This window comes from Cololabis saira, chromosome 8, assembly GCF_033807715.1.
Source record: "Cololabis saira isolate AMF1-May2022 chromosome 8, fColSai1.1, whole genome shotgun sequence".
In the NCBI taxonomy this organism is placed as follows: domain Eukaryota; kingdom Metazoa; phylum Chordata; class Actinopteri; order Beloniformes; family Belonidae; genus Cololabis; species Cololabis saira.
Window position 1 is genome coordinate 38,594,657 of NC_084594.1, and position 22,316 is coordinate 38,616,972.

General features: G+C 40.8%; 1 protein-coding gene across 2 annotated transcripts in view; it reads right to left on the reverse strand.

Moving 5' to 3' along the window:
* Positions 1-22,316, reverse strand: part of grm7 (glutamate metabotropic receptor 7) — a 208,757-nt gene that overhangs the window by 16,095 nt on the left and 170,346 nt on the right. For both annotated transcript variants that reach the window (XM_061727974.1, XM_061727975.1), the window contains exon 8: positions 8,396-9,331. In XM_061727974.1, coding sequence (XP_061583958.1) covers positions 8,396-9,331 — 936 coding nt within the window. The remainder of the gene's footprint in view (positions 1-8,395; positions 9,332-22,316) is intronic.

The following is a 22,316-nucleotide window of genomic DNA, read 5'->3' on the forward strand; positions in this document are numbered from 1 at the left end:
TAAAGCATGGGTGGACAGATTTGATCAGAATGAATATATGGTAATGCTGGCTAAGTTGACGTAAGGAGGGCGTGTCCAACCCAGATGCCAGGCCTGTAATTTCCACTCATTTGCTTATTTTTCGATTAACCAGGGTTGGGCAGAGGCAGCTCTTCCAAAATAGGAGTGTCTTCCAGAGGCCCAAAAAAGAAAGAAAAAAAAGAGGCTTAAAACTGACTATTTAGAAACCTGCTGGTGACTTAACAGGAGGCTTGTCCAGTTCTGTTTGTGCAGTCAGTGACAATGACTACAACTTTTGATGATTTATGTGGGGCAATAAACATCTGCAGCTGCAGCCAACTGCACAGAGAGACAAAATATTTTTAACAAAATAGAATAATAGAGAATAATAGAGAACATCAGGAACAATTGTTTGATTAAAAATACCAAGCTGTAGCTGTGTGAAAACATCTACAGCGAGGGTTAAGTTTCTCCAAAAAGTCATTATGCACACTAAGGGCCAAATCCACAAAAGGATTGCGCGGCTTTTGCAGCCGCTAAACCGGTGCAAATGAGACAAAAAGAGAGCGTCTAATTCACAAACCACCCACAAAGGGCGAATTGCACCACAAACTGCGCTGCCAAGCAAATAGTGTCATGGTGCGCCTGTGCCAATTGCATACATGTAAATTAGGTAATATTCATACATTTGGTGCAAAATTGCCCCCTTTCTATGCAAATAAGCCTCATTGCAAAAACCGCAAAAATAGTGGAGCAAATACCGTCTTTTCGAAGCGTGTATTAACTGCGCGCAAACTCACTCCTCACTCCCGCTCTGTCTTCGTTTCTCTCTCTCTTCAATATCATTCAAGCCTGTGTGATACTGAATGATATTAAGGGTGAAATTTACAGTCAGACATGACTGTAGACAGTCAGATCAAGTGGGGTTGTGGACTTATCCCGGATTTAAAAATAAAAATAACGACGGAATAATGACGGAGCTCAGGATTCATCCATACAGTAAGGGGCTGCTTTATTACAAACAATTCGTAGCTTAAGAAAACTCAAATATCCTATCTCAAAAAATTTTAATATTCTGGGAATCTTAATCTTAAACTGTAAGCCATAATCAGCAATATTAAAATATTAAAAGGCTTTCAATATTTCAGTTGATTTGTAATGAATCCAGAATGTATTTTTTTTTTTTTGTGATCAAATTTTTTTTATTACATTTTTTTTTTTTTTTTTTTTTTTTTAAATTGCATTACAGAAAATAAAGGACTTTATCACAATATTCTAATTTTCTGAGACAGTCCTGTAAACTTGCTGGCGTGGTTGTGCTCGAACCACTTCCGAATATCCATCGTTACTTTGTTAACGGAGCAGCAGAGAGCAGCGTCTTGCTGGTGCAGGAAACTGCTGGAAGCATGAGTGACGGACACTGGCTGATTTATGGTTCCGAGTTGCACCAACGCAGAGCTTACGGCGTGGGATACGCGGGGACGCGAACGTACGGTGCGCATCGCCGCGTACCCTACGCCGTAGGCTACGCTGTCGATTTAACGCAGAACCATAAATCAGGCTTAACAAGCGTGCATTTGTCAGTTTTCTTTTCGTCTTTTCAACTGAGCATGCAAACACATAAACTGAGGGTGCAAAGCATGCTTATGCACCCTCGTAGAACCGGGCCTGCTGGAAACAGCTCCGCTCACTTACTCAGACAAGGGAAAATTGCACTCAGCTGCAAAACTTTATGGGCGTGTTTGCGCCGGCATATCATTAGAGCAAAATCTTTTGTGAATAGGACCTTAAAGCGGGGCAAATTGCGGGCGCAAATGCGGCGCAATTCACAGCGCTATTTGCGGGCGCAATCTATTCTTTGTGGATTTGGCCCTAAATCTGCAACTAGATCCCTCCTGCAGGGCCAGCAACAGTAAACCATCAACCAGCTCCTGCAGAGGGAAGGCTAAACTTCTGACTTTATTACAGAATGATCACAATACATCAGGTGAGAAAGGAAAACCAAGCAGATACAAGAATCGATGACTAGTGCAGCCTGGAGCTAGGTCATTAGGTCATTTAAAGCCTTCATCAACTGGCTGGCAGTAATGGCTGATGAAAAATCGCTAATATTTACGATTGGCTACGTAGTGGGTAGCGTTGGCTATTGGATAAGATTGTCCAAGATAGCATTGGGTAGCATTGAATGTTACCTATATTAGCAACAGTAGTATTGCCTAGAATTGATACAATAAACTGTGAGAGTATTCGCTAGTATTGACCATTGGTTATGATTAGCTTCCATAGTATTCGCTAGCATTAACTGTTACCATTGGCTACAACAGCATTGGCTAGCACTGACCAGTGGCTCTGATAATATTCGCTGCTAGTTACAATTAGCCAGAATAGCGTTGGCAACCATTGATTGTCTAAAAGTATTCACAACTGTGTTGTCTAGCACTGAATGTTGGTTACCATTAGCTATTATAATACTGGCTAGCATTGACTATTTATTACAAGTGTTTACGATAATACTGTCTACAACTGCTTTTTGGCTTGTTGGCTGGTCAATAGTTTGGTTTATGATTGGCTATGATAACGTTGTCAAGCATTGACTGTGAACTACGTACAGTTCAAAATGTTATTACTTGCGTATGAAGCCCAAAACAGCCTAGCTCCACGATATTTGCAAGACCTAATAGTACCTTATGTCCCTGGTAGAGCTCTCACTTCTCAGAGGGCAGGTTTACTAGTAGTTCCTAGAGTATCCAAATGTATATTTGGAGGGCGGCCTTCTGCTATCAAGAACCATCACTTTGGAACCAACTTCCAATCTGGGTTAAGGAGGCTGACACCAACATGATCCACTGAGCGGTGCCCATTTCTCTTTCCTTTCTCATTTATTATTACAGTATTATAAGTATCTCATAACCATCACTGTCTTTCATTGTTCTTGTAGTTTTCTCTGTCTGTTTTCTCTTTTCCTGCTCTGCCTAGCTGGCCTCCGGCATGAGGATCCCCCCTTAAGATCCAGGTCCTGGTCCAGTCTTTCCTTGTCACTGTTTGGCTTAAGGTTGTTCTCCCACTAGGGGAGTTTTTACCTGCCATTGTTTTGTTATGTTTATGTAATAGTTGCTTGGGGGTCATGTTCTGGGTCTCTGGAAAGCGCCTAGAGACAACTTATGTTGTAATAGTAATATAGTAGTAATAGTAATATAAATGTAATATATATATAAAATTTAATTTAATTGAATTACAATCTTGGCCTGCATGGGACTATTGGCTACAACTGGCTTCTATTGGCTACTATAACTTCGGCTAGCTTTTGCTGTTAGGTACAACACAGAATACCATTTTATCTGTCCAAGACACACAATCATAAAGTCTCAAGACAATGAACGTGGGATCAGAACTATACAGACAAATATGGAATAAAGGTATCAAAATGTAATGCAAAATGAAGCAACAAAGTGGCAGACGAGGGAAAGAAAATAGCCACAATGAACAGAGAAAAACATTTCTTTATACAGACTGATTGATGAGGCTTCATCAGGAGGCCTTTGTCTCTCTGCTTAAACAGGATCATCCATCTTTTAGCACCATCCGCACTGCTAAATTGGAAGAAACTCTGATTGTCACTTACTATGAACAAGGTAGTACTTCTGCACTTGAGACTGGTTTCTGTTGCAATCAGATTTGTTGTTGATTTGTCACATCAGCCCACAGCAGGAAATACTCTCATTTTAAACCTCATACAGTCTAAACCACATGGATTTAATTGTACAAAGCACAGCAGATCTTAGTATTACACAAATACAACCTCAGAAAAACAATATTTAATATACTTTTTTACACAGTACCATCAATTTAACTAAAATGCCTGAAGTCGAGTTGGGAGGGAACATGACTTTGATTGGCTAAGCTGGCTTAACCAATATTAGAAGAGTTGGCTAATGCAGGATATGGAGTGGGTTGGTGGATCCATACTGAATAACAACAGAATTTGAGTATCAACTTCCTCCAAATCATGCTGCACAAATATAAACAGCAGTCCCCCTTTGCCACTCCTGCTATTGTGTTCATTGGACGCAAAGGACTTCTTTCTCAGCCTCTTCAGTTTGTTAATTACCAGAGTTTCATGTCTTACAAAGTCTATAATTTTAGTAGCCACTTGCAGATTATAGTTCTGTAATATGCTGATTTATGACATCCGCGGCTCTGAGGATGAGGCGCTCAGACATCCTAGTCTTGTCATCAACAAATCCCTCCCACGACCCGTCATCCCAGATCAGTTATGTTTACATTAGATCTGTCCTGAATCAAGTGTACCCTCTGAGGTGAATTATTCACGGGGCCAGCTTGACAAGCCATCCCATGTTAATTTACATAGAACGTGCCACATGCTAGATTCGGGTGTTAAACGTGGGGTATCCGCCAATGTAAAAAGGGCTTATGGGTGATCCGCCATTTGTGTTGTCACATTCCGGTGTTACATGCAGCTGGCCAACATAAGGCTTCTGCGTATTCTACTATCTGTAGTTTAATGTTTGTGAACCTGCATTTTTGTCTCAAATGTGCTGAATGAAAACACCACATTGTTAATCAACTGCCGGCTGCCAAAGCAACACTTTTAAAGGTAAATATGTCTGCAACTCTAAAACTTAATTTTTTAAGAAAACGTGATAGGAGGGGTGACAGGAGCAGGATTTATGCCTTATTATATTATTTTAATTAGAATTTTAATGCATGGCAACATTTTACATGTTTGTGTCTAAACAGGTGTACGTATAAATGGGCTTTAGGTGTTGTCATGCTGTGAGACTCAGATACAGTGAGGTAAAATAAAATGAAGAATTTATGATAATGGAGTGTGGTTACCGTATTTTGCGGACCATTAGGCGTACCGCATTATAAGGCCCAATATCAATAACGGGTCTATTTTCATACATAAGGCGCAGCTGGTTATAAGGCGCATGATAAAGCAAAACAAAAACAGTCTGGTAAGTCAAACTTTATTCAACTCATTCACAACAACAGTTGTAACAAATCCAGAAAAATGTCACTCAAATTTAAAATCATTCGTCTTCCACAAATCCACAAATAAAAAAAAGGAGGAGGTAAGGTTTGTACTACGTCCTGCTCTCTGATTGGTTCATCGTTGCCATCGTTATCACCTGAAGTTAGTGTGAGGTTGGAACAACGTTGTATTCTGGATGGTCCCGGGAAATTTTTTGAGTATAATGCATTTAAATGCATCAATCTGGTGCACTTTGGAAAGCTAGAATAACAATAATAGGGTGTCTGCTGCCTTAACTTACCAAGGACCACATTGATTGTGCTGCAGCTGCCCTCATCGCCGCTTGTTGCTTTTCTGATTCGTTTTGAAGAATCATGCAACTCTTCCTTCTTTTTGAAAAAAGACAGTAAATTCAGCTGTCTTTTTGACATGTTTGCGTTGCTCGCTGCTGGCTCCCCAGATCCAGCAAATTTCCAAAGTTTTTTTGGTCAGGGGCGTGGTTTGCTGGCCCATCTTTTCATTGCATCAACAAATCTCTGACTCTTTCAAATGACGTTAAATCTTTATAAACAACATGAAATGCTTGGGATTTGTTCTGTAAATGAATTTATGCATATTATTTTTTTTTATACATTAAAAAAAAACTTTTTAATATTATTATTGTTTTATATATATACGAGAGGTGCCGGATCTGCCCAAATAAGTCCCGGAACGCAGGGAGGCCAAAATCGAGAGGTGCCGGATCTTGTTCCGGCAGGATCCGGCACAAATTAACCCCTGTGTGTAGCCCAGGACTGCTGCATGTTTTTGTGAGGGTAGTTCACATTAGCTACCCAAGGGAACACGGGGAGAACATGCAAACTCCACGAGAATCTAACCTAAGACCTTCTAGCTGTGAAGGGGCTGCACTACCAGCTGCGCCACCCAGTCCCATTGCCCTAAAACATTTTGACAGCTTTGTGAGTGCAGTGTACAACATAAAACTCGTTCGAGGTCAGTAAACGCAACAAAATTCATACATAAGGCGCAACTGATTATAGGATGCAATGCCGATTTTTGAGAAAATGTAGGGATTTTAAGTGCGCCTTATAGTGTGTGTGTGTGTATATATATATATATATATATATATATATATAAATAAAATACAGTACATTTCCAAGTATTGTGAATTTCATTTATATGTATTTGTTAAATTGTGATTATAGAGGAGCGCTTGGGTCTGGAGGACCCAGTTTCAAGTCCCCGGGATGGCAACTGAGGTGAACTGCTTTGGGCCCCTGAGCAAGCCCCTTAGGCCTAACTGTTCCCCGGGTGCCAGAAGAATGGCAGCCCACTGCTCCTAGACTAATTAGTGAGATGTATACTGCCAAATAAAAATAATTTGTTTTCTTAACCTGTTTTTGTTTAGCCTTTGTGTCATAGAGGCTGCTTTGTTTGTTTGGGCCCTCTCGCAGCGTTGAGGTGTGGGTGGTATTGGCTGTCCCAGTGAGTGATTACCGCTTATATTTTCATATTGAGTAAATCCTCTTTCCTGTCGTTGGGTTGAAAGTAATCCTTCTTTTGCACCTCCTCCCAAACAGAGTAACTGTGAAACTGTTCAGGGTCAAGTTGGTGGATTTGTGTCCTGTTCTGGGCACCCTAACCCTATTTGTAGTGGTAACATGCGCTTCACTTTGCTGTGGTGACCATTTGGTTGTAGTATTTGTGTCCATGCGTGCGTGTGTGTGTAAGTAGGCATTAAAGGTAGGAGCCCAGATGGTGTGTAAGCCTCATTCCTTTCTTTTCCTGGGCTCAACCATAATTTGTTTCAATATCATGTCTGGTAATTTTCTGGTGGCAGCCATTACCCCCCTCTCTGTAGAGTTTAGCCATAGTGGCTTATATCTTATTACAGGGTGTAGCAAATGACCAGTTCATAGTAGCAAGAACCAGAACAGAAGTTGTTCTGGAAAGGACATTTAATACTTGACGAGAAACTGGAGTGCAAGTCCTCACAGGCTCCTCCCACTGCAACGCCTATATGCAGCTCACGTACAGGGTTGCCAGATCAGAAAATTAAGCAAGATTCATATGAATGCTGAAAACCCTGGTGTGGAGAAATCATGTGATTTATACATCATAAAAAGAGTGTGGATCAGTATGAATCAGTGGAGTTTGGGTCTGGTAGGGGCTGGCAGGAATGAGCGAAAATAGTAATAACTTGTTGCCCACATGTCACATATTAGTAACTCAGACAGTAACGCAATTTAATGTCACATTGTATTTAAAACTAAGAACGTGTAGTGTGTGTGGGTGTACAGTAGATACAGTGAGTGTGTGTGAAATAGATTTAAAAGCGTCTTCATAATAAGCCTACAGTTGCTGCAGGGATTTCTGATGCTTCCCGCTCCTAAAGTTTGGTTACTTTTTGAGCGTGGTCACGTTGGGATGATGCCACACGTGAAGAGAGAAAATGAGAGGTGGCAGATATGTTATTGCCTAAAACAAGCCACAGCTCTGAAAAACATGGAAAAAAAAAAGTTTTGCGGTACAAATTCAGCAACAGCAGTCAAAACGGTGTATCTCTGCTTTTTAGGATTAACCGTGGGCACTTTACATAAAACTGTCAAACTTTTTTTTTCCTTTTGTCCTGAGATGTTCATTTTTGACCACCCTCCATACACAAGTTCATTGGCTCGGCTCCAGCTGTGTAGCTGCAAATTGATACAGGAAATGTTCAAAATCCCCACTTTTGACGGTGGCAACCCAATCAAGGCAACATACTCAACGCAATATTTGTTTTTGCATTGTATGATGTCACCATATTATAAGTCTATGGAAATGGAAGTGAATGATGCACGCAACACTGCTGTGTGAATCCAGCGTTAATGTTATTATTTGTAACGTTATGGATGTTAGCGATGTTACATGGTTGCTAATGATGTTAGCTTGTTAATGAAGTTAGCCGGTTGTTAATGATGATAAAATGCTATGAAAATTCCTAGCATATCCTAGAATTAGTACCTGTTAGCATGAGCATCACTGTAGATTTAAGTAAATACATAAAAATAAAAATTGTTAATATATTGGTATTAAATTTGGGTAACGATGGTCTGTCACTTTTTTGATTAGAAAAGCTCTGAGGAACATTGCAGAATAAAATGATTTATTTTTGGCGAAGTAATTAAAAATGCTAAAACTAAATCTCACAACTTACAGGCTTCACTGAGTGTGTTTAATGTTACCGTTCATGACAGCACAATTAGAAGACGACTGAACAAGTGCGGTTTGTTTTGGAGAAAACCAAACACAGCATTTCAGCTGGAACACCTCATACTCACTGTCAAGCACTGCAGGTAATGATTTTAGATAAAAGAATAAACACAGAGGGTAATATTCCCGAGCCTTTGCAAGTCTTACCTTCTCTGCAGACTGTGCGGTTCCAAAGAAGATGGGTATGAAGGCCAGCCACACAATGCAGGTGGTGTACATGGTGAATCCAATTGGCTTGGCCTCGTTAAAGTTCTCCGGTACTCCTCGGGTCTTTATGGCATAAACAGTACATGTCACCATCAACAAGATACTGTATCCCAAAGAGCATATGATCTGCAGATCCGTGATGTCGCATTTCAACACCCCACGAGCCAGATCCGGGTTGATGTTCCTTTGCTCATCGTAGTCCACTACAATGTTGGGTGGATCCACGCCGAACCAGATAAGCACCCCTAGCAGCTGGACAGAGATGAGGCTGAAGGTGATGGCCAGCTGGGAGGTGGGGCTGATTAGCCTGGGTGCCGTCACCGACTTCTTCCCCTGCTCAAAGATCCGAAAGATGCGGTTGGTTTTGGTGAGGAGGGCAGCGTAGCTAATACACATACCCAGACCCAGGAAAATCCTCCTGAACGAGCACACGCCAACATCCGGTTTGCCGATCATGAGGAATGTGATGATGTAGCAGAGGAATATCCCAGTCAGTAGGACGTAGCTCATTTCCCGACCGGAGGCTCGGACAATCGGAGTGTCATTGTACCTGACAAACGTAGCCATGACGAACATTGTAGCAACAATTCCCAACATTGCAAGCAAGACTGGAATCACTGCCCAGGGGGAGTGCCACTCCAGCTTGACGATGGGAATGGGCTGGCAGGCTGTGCGGTTGGTATTCGGCCTCATGTTGTAGGAACAGAGTTTGCAGCTGAACTCGTCAGGAAGGTAATGGTAGCCTTCACAGCGCTCACAGTGCCAGCAGCACGGCATGCCCTTCACCACCTTCTTCCTCTCACCAGGTTTACAGGGATGGCTGCACACAGACTTGGGAATCTCCTTTGCCCTTCGAGGCCACTGTAAGTCTTCGATCTGGAGGGAACATATTTAGACATATGGAGTTAAATCAGCGGTGCCAAAACTCTTTGTTGTCAATACCACTTTGGACCACATGGGGGAAGTATATCATATCAAATTTCAGCACCTGGCATAAGAAACAACAAAGTGCACCTCAAGTTGTATTTCATTGTGTTTTGAAACACACAAGACATGCCGAATCATTCCCACACGTAACAGCATTGTCAATCACACTTTTGTCAATACAGCAGCTATGTAAACCCCCATGTGTTCAGAATTGATGTTGCTATTTATAATGACTTTTATGACCCTCATGCTGCCATCCTTCATGGATTTTATGTTGGTCGACAAGTCCACCACTTTGGTTCAAACTGGAATATCTTTACTGATTCACAGGATAACATTTTGAGCATATTAACACAAAATGATGGTCCACTTTTGATTTAGATCTATAGTGAGGGTTTCTTGGAGATCATCTTTAAAAATATCTCAACAACAGCTAGCTGGATTGAAGTGGATCCTTTTTGACCCCTTTCTAATGAAGTTTGTTTTTGAGAACCACCTCTAAGCTGAGATAGCTAATTAAAATAGTATATCTCAGGAACAACAAGGTGTATAAAAACAGTAGAACTGTAAAAATTATACATATTACAGGACTAGCATTGACTAATTTCCTTTGGCTACACTCTGCAGCACCAAAGGAGAAAAAACAGAACAGAATTGAATACCGTATTTTCGCGACCATAAGGCGCACATTTTTTTTTTTTTTTTTAAATGTGCCGGGCGCCTTAAGAAACAGTGCGCCGTGTCTATTACCTGAATTACGGTAATGTAAGGCCGGCCACCATGAGAACGGTAAAAAGAGAAGGGGGCGGGTGAAGCCCCCGTGAGTTGCGACGTGAATGAGACCATTCACTGAGCTGATTAATGCGAAACAGAAGATGAAAACTTTTAAGGATTTGCTTGATGTGTAAAGTGAAATAAAATACAAGTTTTGCTCCGCTCTATTTAAATAAGCACACTTGTTCTGCAGCGCGTGTGTTTTGCATGTCGGAACCGAGGATGCACCTGCCGTGGGTTTGCGGGGTCCGATCGCCGCATCCCCGGGGCAGATCCGGCTGAAATGCCGGTGCTCTTTCCCCGGGAGCCCCTGCTACCAGTCCATGTAGGTTCCTCCTGTCCCGGCCGGTCGGAACCGGTCACTTTCCCCGGTTAAAGCCGCGTGATGCGCGCTGCTGCAGCCCGACTTCCTGGTTCCCCAAGCGGGCTCCGAACGACCTGGTTCCAGCCCGCTTTGGGAGCAGAGATTTCTGGGGTACGTCTCAGGTCGGATCAGCTTCACCCTCCGAGATTTACAGCCAAATCTGTCGGTTACAAACCCGGTACCGGACCCCGACATGCGCGTGTGTGTGTTTGCGGCGCGAAACACACACATTCTCATTTATGTGGTGCTTGCCTGGCGCAGCTGATGGACAGAAACTGTGGTGATTTTTAAAAGAAAAACTTTGCATAAGACGTTTCCAGCCGGAGTCATTATAAGGACGAATGAAAAGGGGGGGCTGGATGAAGGGATGATGATGATGATCAAGAAGCTGAGACAGGTCTGGAAATTCGGACTGGCGCAGCTGAATTAGCGGAGCGGAGCTCCTGTCGGATACAACCCGGTACCGGCTCCCCGACAGCACGTGTGTGAGCGGGTCCCGGGTCCCGGGACGCGGGACCCGGGACCGCCGCGGGACCAGCGCGGGGGGGGGCGGACCGGGACCCGGGACCCAGGACCCGGTCCAGCGCGGGGGAGCAGACGGGAGCGGACCCGGTCCAGCGCGGGGGGGGGGGAGCGGAGCGGGACCCGGGACCGCCGCGGTCGGGATCCGCAGCACAACGGGGTATTAAAAGTTTATTTACTCTTGTGCTCTCCTGCCACGCTGATGGACAGAAACTGCCGGCTATGGTGATTTTTAAAAGAAAAGCGTTGCCTAAACAGACTTTTCCAGCCAGAGTGAAATGAAAAGGGCTGTATGGATGAGGAGATGATCGGGTGGCTGAGACAGGTTTATGTGCGGCGACCCGGTGGTTTTTTTTAATTCTTTAATGCAGAAACAGAATATGAACCTTTGAAGGGTTTGATTGATGTGAAAAGTGAAATAAAATATCAAACTAAGTTTTGCTTCCGCTCTATTTTTAGCGCGTGTGTGTTTTGCAACGCGTGTGTGTGCAGCTCCGTTTCTGTAGACGGCGCCTTTTGGGTCGGTGCGCCGTATGTGTGTTTTAAAACCAAAAATGACACACAAAACTGAGGGTGCGCCTTTCCACACAGTGCGCCATATGGTCGTGAAAATACGGTACAATATTTTTCGACCGGGGGTTAATGTCACACGTTGGTAAATTAGGGCCCAAAGCGCAAGAGAGATGCAGGAGGCATCCAAAAAAGGTGATTTATTGTATAGAAACAAAACAAAAGCGCTGCAGAGCAGGGTTGACAAAAATACGAGAGAAAAAAAATCCCAAAACCTAACAGGACACAAGTAGAGTGGAAAACAGTACGGACCAGCAGGGAGCAGGGGAAAGATAAGACCAGATATACACAGACAGGTTAACAAGACACAGGTACAGACGATCAGGGCAGATGGGAACAAGGGAAGTCTAAACAGAACTGAAACACAAAGACACGAGTTTCAAAATAAATCAGGAACTGAATAACCAAATTGTGACAGTTCATTGGTAACACTACAGAGACTAGTCTTCTTTATACCTAAAAAGGAGGGCTTCCGTTTTTTATGGGTGTGGGTCTACAGCCTTATCTGATTGAGCCAGAGACTGGGAAGACCTCTAAAACTGTCACAGTTTTGAGTTATCTGTTCCTGTTCTTTTCTTTACTTAGACAAAAGCAGCCAGCTAAAAACTCTTAAATAGCCAGGACTTTAAGAAAAACAGGAGGGGGGCCTACCCTAGGAATAACCACTTGGGTAGTTGGAATGTAGGATCTTTACAAAAACATTGAAGTCATTTGATCAAATAGTATAAATATTGTTAGCCTTTGGCTATGATAAGCTACACTAACGTTGACTAGTGTTGACTGTTGGCTACGACTGGCTACAATAGCAATGGCAAGCACTGATCATTGGCTACAGTGGCAGTGGCTAGTGCTGGCTAGCATTGATTAGCCCAGTGATGCCAAAGCTTGGTCCTTGAGAGCCACTGTGCCACACATTTCAGACATTTCCTTCAACACACCTGATTCAAAACAATGGATCACCATTGAGGTTGGTTAATGACACATTCCTTTGAATCATTTGTGTGGAAACAAACTCTCAAACATGCAGGACAGTGGTCCCCCGAGGACCGTACTTCGACATCACTGATGTAAACAAATCCATTCTAGAACATGTTGCCATTTATTGTACCATGACTGATTAACCTATTGTTTTTAGAGAGGGATTTTGAGAAGGAATGCTTAGACGGATTTTCCAAATCAACCATTATAGCTGATTTATAGCTCTGGGCATTTCTGCAAGGCCATATCTCAGGAACAGCTTGATGAATTTGTGGAATTTTTTACAGCCAATAGAATCTACGGGTCATTCACAACTCTATTCCACTTGAGAAATTACTAAAAACATTGCATATTTACCAACATTGTGAGTCAGTGTACCTTTTTGTGTAAGAAACAATTTGAGAGAAGAACCTCCATCAGTATGCAGGCTCAGATTAATAGTGATGTTTATTTACTAACACTTGAAGTCAGCCGTGTATCTACACTTCACCAAGCCAGCATGTCCATATGGGCTACATCTAAATTAAAAGGCTCCTTGGAAACAGAGTGGGATTGGTCTTGAAATGTCCAAATGGCATGGGTCCCTTATGGTCTCAGTATTATGGATCTCAAATGGAAAAACTATGTGGGTCAAATATATGGGCACAAGGAGGGATATAAGTGGGATTTTCAAGGATCTTTTTGGGCTGTCTGGCGTTAAAGATGAGCGGTTGAGGTAACAAGGGAATCGGGAAAGACTATACAAAGTGTGAAGAAATCTTCTGTCTTTTATACTCCATCAGACTGCTGGCTATTTCCCATCAGAGTCACTCTCATGGAATAAAGATTTACTCGGCTAATAAAAACGTGACATTTTCTTTATGTTGCATTAGTAATAGTCATTGTACGGCACAGTGAAGTCATTGTAAGGTATCGACATGGAACTGCTGTTGTCTTGGTCTCAGATTTACTGCTCAGATGTGATCCTGCAGATGAGCCGGTGCTTCGCTTTGGCTCGTGGCGAGCAGCAATCAAGCTGTCAGATCAATGAGCCCTTTGCTTTAATGAGTGATGAACAGTTCATTAGTGGAGCATCGATACTGGAGACGCTTCTTGTGGAGAACAGCTCTGCACTGTGGACAGAGGCATGATGAAGAGGAGGAGGACTGCTGCAGAGCTGCAGAAGGACTCCTGGCCTCCGTTAAACACCACCAGTCTATACTGTAAAACAAAACAAACTGTGCACGTCCTGCACACCTTAATCTATTTAAATTCATCGAAAACAATCAATGTGGGTGTCACTTTGAGTTTCAGTGTTTTTTTCATATTGTCAAGTTGATCCTTTTATACTAATGTAAAACAGTTCCTTTATCTATCCATACATCTACCTTCTAATGCTATTCCAGGACCAGGGACCTCATCTACAAACGGTGCATGTGCCATGAAAAAGTTGCCAGGATTTGTGTGTATTTCTTGCAAATTTGTCTATCCTGATAAATGTCATGCACATTCCATCATCTGACAGTGCCCAACTACTAAGTAGTGGAACTCATATTTATACACAAAATAATGTTCCCCTAAATTTCTTGGAGTCAAGAAACCTGAAAACATTTCAAATGTTTTTACACTTACTGTACGATTTACAAGCCAATGAAGAAACAAAACCACATGTAACCTAATTTTCCCACATATATTAGGTATGGAAATGATTCCCACAACCTAAAGCCAAAGTAAACTGGTACATTTGTCACGTGAATATGTTAACACACATCAATGAGTGCTACACATGAAATGAAATGAACTCTCACATTCACTCAGAAGAAAACAGTGTTGAACGATCATATAATTTTCTACAACGCTCCCACAATGCACAATAACTTTTATTTCTTGCATTGCATTTATTTTATTATTTTTTCTTAACTTATATCTGTCTTTCTTTTTTTTTATTTGTTTATATTTTTATTTTAAGCATGTTGAATTGTCTAGTAGTGCATGAAATGTGCTATGCAAATATAACTTGCCTTGCCTTCATAAATAAGTCACATGAGAAGTTTTAAAATCAACAAGGTTAGACAATTACATGTGTGTCCTATAAATGGCTGTGTGAAGTCACGTTTATTTGTGCAACAACGGCAGCTTTGGCGGTATTTGAAGATAATTTGGACTGCCTAGAGTGATCCTTTGGGATCTCTGCACTGAACTGGCCCCAGCATTGTAGAAGTTGAATGGGAGAAGTTGCACTATGCCTGTGCCAATAAAAGTGCTCCCACACTCGGATTCCTAGTAACAGGAGCCTTTCAGCAGGAATCTCTCAGTAACACATAGCCGTGCCATGCTAGCCTCATGGGACGGTCTAATCCGGATAACACCCAGATATATAACATTTCCTTAGACTGGCTGAACAGGTAAACAATGAAATGCAATTAGCAGTGAGGAGCTAATTCCCCCATATAATCGACACGGTAGACTGCAATTACATTGCTATAAAGGCACCATAAGAAAATGTATTTGCATATGTAAATCAGAAGCATTTTCCTTCTATTAATGTGCATGTTATCTCTGATGAGCAATGTGTTTCACAAATGTAGTTGTACGTTGACCTGGTTCAACTCATGAATTCATTCATCTGCGGAGTAGTCGTGTTGGAAACAGACTTCAAGCAGGGGCTGTGCAGGATGCTTGGCTCCTCTTTAAACTCTTTTTTTTTTTATGTGAATGACCAAATTGATTTTAAAGGACGTGAATGACTTTTACACCATCAGACACTTTTTCATTTGTGTGAATGGTCTTTAAAACAGAAATGATTATAGAGGAATATTCACAGACATACAATGACGATGGTGTTATGAATTCAGCGTGATTGTGACCTTAAGCTACTGTGGGAACCCACTCTCTACCTGGTTCCTCACACTGCTCCCCAACCCTCAGGCAGCCCAAGAGCGCTGGTACAATGACCTACAAAACCTGCATGTGATTTTCACAACAAAACAGTTGCAACTTTATTTTATGAAAGTCACAATTAACTTAAAAAAACAACTATTTTTGGGGGGTAAAAGTCTTAGTTTATAATTGTATTGTACTATGTTATTATATGCTTTTGTGTTATATTTTCTTGTGTAATACTGTGCATTGATGATGTTTTCATGAGCTGTCATGAAAGCCTCCATCAGATCATCTACCAAGTTGTCTGAAGGAGCTGCTGGTTCCAGGAACACCACAACAACGTCAGAGTGATGACGACGTGTGATTGTTAGTGATGAGAACACCAGAAACCACAAACAGCCCCTCTCACACAGCACATCATTCATCATTCAGCACCAACACATGCATCATCAGCCCACACTTCCCCCACTTCACACCGAGATTTTCATTCTGAGCTGACAGCCATCATAAATGATAAGAACAGCTGACATAAATCCTTACCAACATGTTCCATAAATGAAAAGCATTTAAATATGACCTGACATGTCAGGAACAAGCTTCAGCTGAGCCACAGACACGTGTCAACCTCCACCACGACTCATGCAAACACATTTCATTCAGAATCCAGAGACAAACACAGGTTGTCATTTTAGCGGCAACGGCATCCATCTCACTGCTGAGACTTTGGTTTTCCATAGCTGCTGCACACAGACTTATAAGAAGTCTCAGAGGTCGAGGGTCGGACTCCGCCCCTGCGACCCTGAAGCGGGTCGACTTATCAGTCTCAACAGACCTCTGCTGCTCTTATCTCTTGTTGATAACCATGCCACGCACCTGGATGTGAATGTTGGCTGCAGTGGAGGTGATCCTGAGACTCCCCCGAGGTTCTGAATGAGATCTTGTAAAAGGTCCAGAACAAAGACGGTAGATGTGAGGGTGAAGACAGGAGATAACGCTCCTGTCTGTTTGTCTGCCTACTTTTATGCTTTCACACCATCTTGGTATTATGACCATATGAGTCCCACCAGATTCTACGCTACATCAACCACAGACACAGATGACATTTTACCAAACTTGCAACAAATTTGCAGGAACTCGTGATGGCAGGAGATTACATTTGTGGCTGACATCTTTAATGGACAACCAATCCACTTTCCTTCCAAAAGGCACACAAACAACAAACAGTACATGGGGGTTAGACGTAGCCGCATTTTGATAAGGCTGACACATCCTCAGCTTCTGATGAGGGAGACGCTTCCAGTGCAGCACAATGGGCCTTCAGTTCAGCTTAGCAATGCTCGATGACACTCTATTTGTCATGGTTTTGATGTTTAGTTCCGGTTTTATTTTGAAACCTTTGTCTTTGTGTTTAAGTTTTGTCTTGTCTTTCCCTTGCTACCTGCTGTCATGTCCTTGGATTTTGGATTTTGTCATGTTCATGTTCTGTTTTTTTTTATCCTGCACAGCAGCACTTTCGGTTTTCATTAAATAAAACACGTTTTTTGTAACTCAAGCCTCCTAGACTACTGCATCTGGGTCCTTTCCTCCGCATCCTTGACAGAACAGACCAGATGGCCAAAGATGGCTATTGGGATTCATGAATCTAGTTTTTCAGTGGAATACAATTTATGACAGTAAACCCAAAATCAGATGCACAGACTAGCACTGAGTAACTTAGCTTTGAGGCTGGAAACATTACCCTGATTTTGTTGAGAACAAAGATGACATGAATACCAACTAAATAGTGTGTGAGCAGTAAGATTGTTTCCAGGAACATGCTGTATCTTTTCCACTAACAATACTTGTCCAAGTAATCAAAAGTGGTTCTGATCAGTCACAGAGTCTTAGCTTTAAACCAATAACAGGCTAGTGTTTACAACAGAAAGCAACTGGTCGCTAGTTCTGGTTTATTAGCTGCTTTGTGTTGCAGTTGTGTTTTATTGAAGTGGAGATGGTCTTTATAGTACTAAAAAGTTGAGATTTAGGCCTCTATATGTTGTATATTGTTCTATCCTCTCTTGTATAATTTTAAATGTCTGGAATGATCTCTGCATGGCCTTTCCTGGTATTAGAGAGCTTGTTAGCTTCAAGTTAAAGTGAATGTGTGTTGTTTCTCTCTGGTCTGAAGCTCCCTTGTCCTCGAACAGATGATACATGTCTGTGTAAATGTTATTACAGCTGAGTAAGGCTCTCCACCATGAGAGTTCAGCCTCATCCAGACTAACACAGTTCTCCAGTGTAATGGCTTCTGTCGCCTCGCTGCTGCTAATTATAAAAGTCATCAAAACTCTCAGTTGAGTCAACTCACATCTCACCGCCGGGCAAACACACTCACTCTCCGTCCACTTTCATTCCCATTAGCGTCTGCCGCCATCATTAACTCTGACTGTGGATCACGATTACATTGATTAATTGAATGGAAAGGGAAATAAATCCCCCGGACGTGGAGACGCGAGCAGCAGGATGGAGTGATGGGAAAAAAACCACTCAAACAAACAGTGACTCATCTATGCTCGGGCCACAAACAGTCAGAGCAGTCGGCTTTCAGCCTTATGCCACATGATGATCAAGAGTGTTCAGGTTACTCGTTAGGAATGTTTGCAGACTGACACGTAGATCCCTCCAGGCCAAATTAATTATCAAAGCAAGACAGAGAGCTTTATCTTCGTTTGCATTCTCAAACCATCATTACTATTGTCGTGATATATTGCTGTTGTTATACCGTCTTTTTAAATCATTGTGTGTGTGTGTGTGTGTGTAAGAACAAAATAAAAATGATATATGGGTCTCAGACAAATTCAACCTCGGATGAGCAGAAACATATTGCTCTTTTTACAATGTCAATATTAATTAAACAAATGTATTGATGTAGGTTTATTGTTATTAAAGTTTGCTGGTTATGAGTGATGCTGTCATGCTTAAGAGTATGTTAATGTGGTTACTTGAAACACGATTTTTAAAATGACTGCAATTCTGGGTATTGTTGATTTTTTTCCCCCACAGTAAATTACTAAATGTAAGCTCTCCTGCATAATTAAGACATGAAAGATATATTAATGATACATTTAAGTTTACCATTGACTCAATCAGTATATTATATATAAAACAAGATAAGCAAGTTCATATACCCAGACCTTAGGTTTTAAATAGAACAGAACAATTTAAGTGAACAAGATTTGATTGATAAGGTTTGAGCCCCGGCCTGTTGCTCTTTACTGCTATCTTTCCCCTTCTCTCTGCCCAAGTTTCCTGAAGGCCACTAGAGCGCAAACAATCTATAAAAAAAAGATTGGTTATTGATTGCTAATTCATTTTTAATCAATTCCTAACATTATTACCAGATACTTAATATTCATGCTGTTAGTTAAGTTAGGTAATGATTAATAATCTGAGCTGTTTATCAGTATTGTTAGTTTAAAACAATTCAAAACAATTCACTGGTTACAAAAAACCTATGAGAATTGTAACATTTCCTGTTTATTAGCATGACCTAGAAGAATGTATGTATCTATCAACAAGAATCAACAAAAGTTTGTCATTTGCATAATGTAGACATGTTTTATATATTTTGATGCATGCTTTTTATTTATATACAGTAGTCAGCCTTTACAGTGGATCAAAAATACACTTACATGTCATGCAAAACATTCTTGTTCTTGTCTTCTGACAACTTTTATTGAATGTTTTGATTAGGGGTGTGCAAACAAGGGTACCTCACGATTCGATTCGATTTCGATTATTGGAGCTTCGATTCTTCGATTCTAACGATTGTCGATTCGATTCGATTATTGGTGCCACGATTCTTGGATTATTGTGATTTTTAATGCGTTTTTCCATACAAGATTGATTTTGTCTTCATCTGTGGCTACATTTGTAAATAAATAGCCAATCAATTAACTCAGTTCCTCTAACAACACGAATTAAGTAAATCACAAGGTTTTTTGAACATTTGACATGTATTTTTCAAAGACACAAAATAATTTATTTTATGACTATGTAAACATTTGCTCTTTGACTTACTTAACTTTGACCAGGGAAAGCTGCACTTGCATGAGAGCGCCCTCTATTGGTGGAAAACACTGAAAACGTTCAAGCCCTGGATTTAATGAGTTCATTAATTCAAGTAAACAAGATATGTACTTCCATCAAATTTATTTAGTGTAAACATATCTGCCATATTTCAAGTGAACAATAAGAAATGTGCATTCTTGAAAATGGAATGATTCAGCAGCTTATTCAGTCTGGAATCTGGATAGGATAACTTAAAAAAAAAAAAAAATATATATATATATATATATATATATATATATATATATATATATATATATATATATATATATATATTTTTTTTTTTTTTTTTTAATTAATCGATTCCAAATCGTCACGTGACGCATTGCGATGCATAGAGACATCAATGAATTGCACCCACCTCTAGTTTTGATCCATTTCAAATGTTGACCACTGTATTTTGCTTTCCACTTTTTATTACCCTGCTATATCCTGCTGTAACAATGTGAATTTCCACTCTGTGGGACAATTAAAGTCTTATCTTATCTTATACCTACTGTCAAACATGGTGGTGGTATTATTTGGACTTGTCTTAGTCCCAAATTAAACATAAAGTATCATTGAATTGATTTGAGTTGAGTTGAGTTGAGTTGAGTTGGTGTGGTGGTTAGAGTTGTTTGCTTACAGCAAGGAGGTTCCTTGTTCAAACCCAGCAGGACTCTTTCTGTGTAGACTTTACATATTCTTCCCATGTTTGTGTGGGTTTTCTAGCGGTACTTTGACTTCCTCGCTAGTCTAAAAACATGAATGTAAGGTTGATTGGTGGTGCTAAACTGTCAACAGGAGTGAGTGTGAGTGTAAGGTTATCAGTCTAAATGTAGCCTTGTGATGGAGTGGTGACCTGTCCTCGTGGGTCAGTCTTGTTCCTGGATAGGCTCCAGGAAACCCCTGAATAGGAATAAGCGGGTATACATAATTGATGGATGGATAAATTGACTATGTCAACGACTCAGGGATTTTGTTGTAGTAATTTGCTGACTCATCATCGGCCTTCTGCCATTTTCCAAATTAAGCTGGTAATCCGGTATCACTGATATGAACAGTTTAATCCACACCGTAAGAATTCAACAGTAGAGGAGATTATACAGTGGTGACACTTTGACGAGTAAATCCAATATTTCCTCTGGTTCATTGCTGGATTTTATGTGTAATTATTTGACATTACCGTTGCAAAGCCATCATCATGTCACTGTGGCTTAAATCTGTGAGCTAGGTGTTTGTAATTTCTTGTAAAACGAAAATAAAAGCTAGTAAGATTTAATTTCCACTGAGAGTGAGGCTTTTAACCTACCCTTTTGCCAGTGATGCACAAACACACGCACGCACGTTTTTCATTTTACCACTGAAACAATATCTGAATATGGGATATACTGCTGTAAACATTTGCCAACAGCTCTGCAGCTCCTTTGGTGTGAATTGACAGAAGAAACTGGAAGCCACAGCTATCGTTGATTAACATAAGGTTGGCATGTACAATAAAAACAAGGCTTTTTATAACTGCTAATGTCACTGTTAACCAGATAATGTGTTTAGTAACTTTCTAACATCTCTGATAACAAGCTAATGTCTTTATTAAACTAGTAATGTCACTGAATTCCAGCAGAAAACATTTAATATCTCAGAAAACTCATTATTAGAAACCAGCAAATGTCATAAACAACCAACTAGTTATAAGAGAGTTATAAGCAACAAGCTAAAACGGCTGATAATCAGTGAATGTCATTACCAACCAGCTAACATTCAATTGTGCAGTGACTGACCGTAAGAACGGTTTAAATACGTTTTAAACTGTGCTTCCCCTGATTTTGAGTTTCCCCTCAGCCCTGAGTGAAATGTCCTCTCTACATGGGTTCTACATGCTCCTCATGTTGCTGTCCATGCACAGCTTCACGTGCCAACATACAGCCTCAGTAATGGCTCCTCAGAGTGAAACAGCATGAAAACACACAGAGGAATGATACAGGCGGAGGGACATTAGTTGGTCGTATAGTCACAACTGTCCACATCTGGAGCACCCGTGGCCCTCTGGATGAATTATTTAGAGAAAGGAAAGCAGAGGAAAGCAGAAACACAGTCTGGAATTCCAGAGGACCTGTGAGTTCCTGCTGAGGAGAAAATGACACCAGTGGAATGAATACTCCTCCTTTTCTGGAGGGATGTTCACCATTTTGACTTTCAGGACACAGAAAACAGATGACACTGAGGAAGAAAATGGTTATTAAGTGTATTTAATTATTTTTTTAATTCATGTTACTATACATTTTGTTCCCTCACACATATTATTTTTATAATTTTATCTTGGATGCAGTTAAACTATAACTTTGTCTCACTGTAGTTGTAACCTTTCTTTGCAGGTTTTTGCACCTTTGGGATTTGTTAGCACCTGTTTAGAGTTTTGTGTGTGGTGAATATTAACCATTGAAGGATATTTTGTTTCAAGGTTTTGTGATGAATTTGTATTTGTGTAGGATTAATATTTTTTGTGATTCTTTGTCATCTATTTGCTGGGATTTAATGTGCCTTTGTAGTCAATATTTTGCATCTCTTTGTGATAGTTTAGTATATATTTAAAAGGTTGTAACTGTCTCTATATTGCTCTTTTACATCTCCATGAAGGTTTTGTAAGACTATCATTGATTATGGGATTATTAACAGCTATTTCTTGAGATATATTTGTACCTTTGCCATCAACATGAACCTTACTTGCAGATTTTGTATCCCCTCCTGGTTGTTTTATGGGGGTTTCTTGTACTTTTG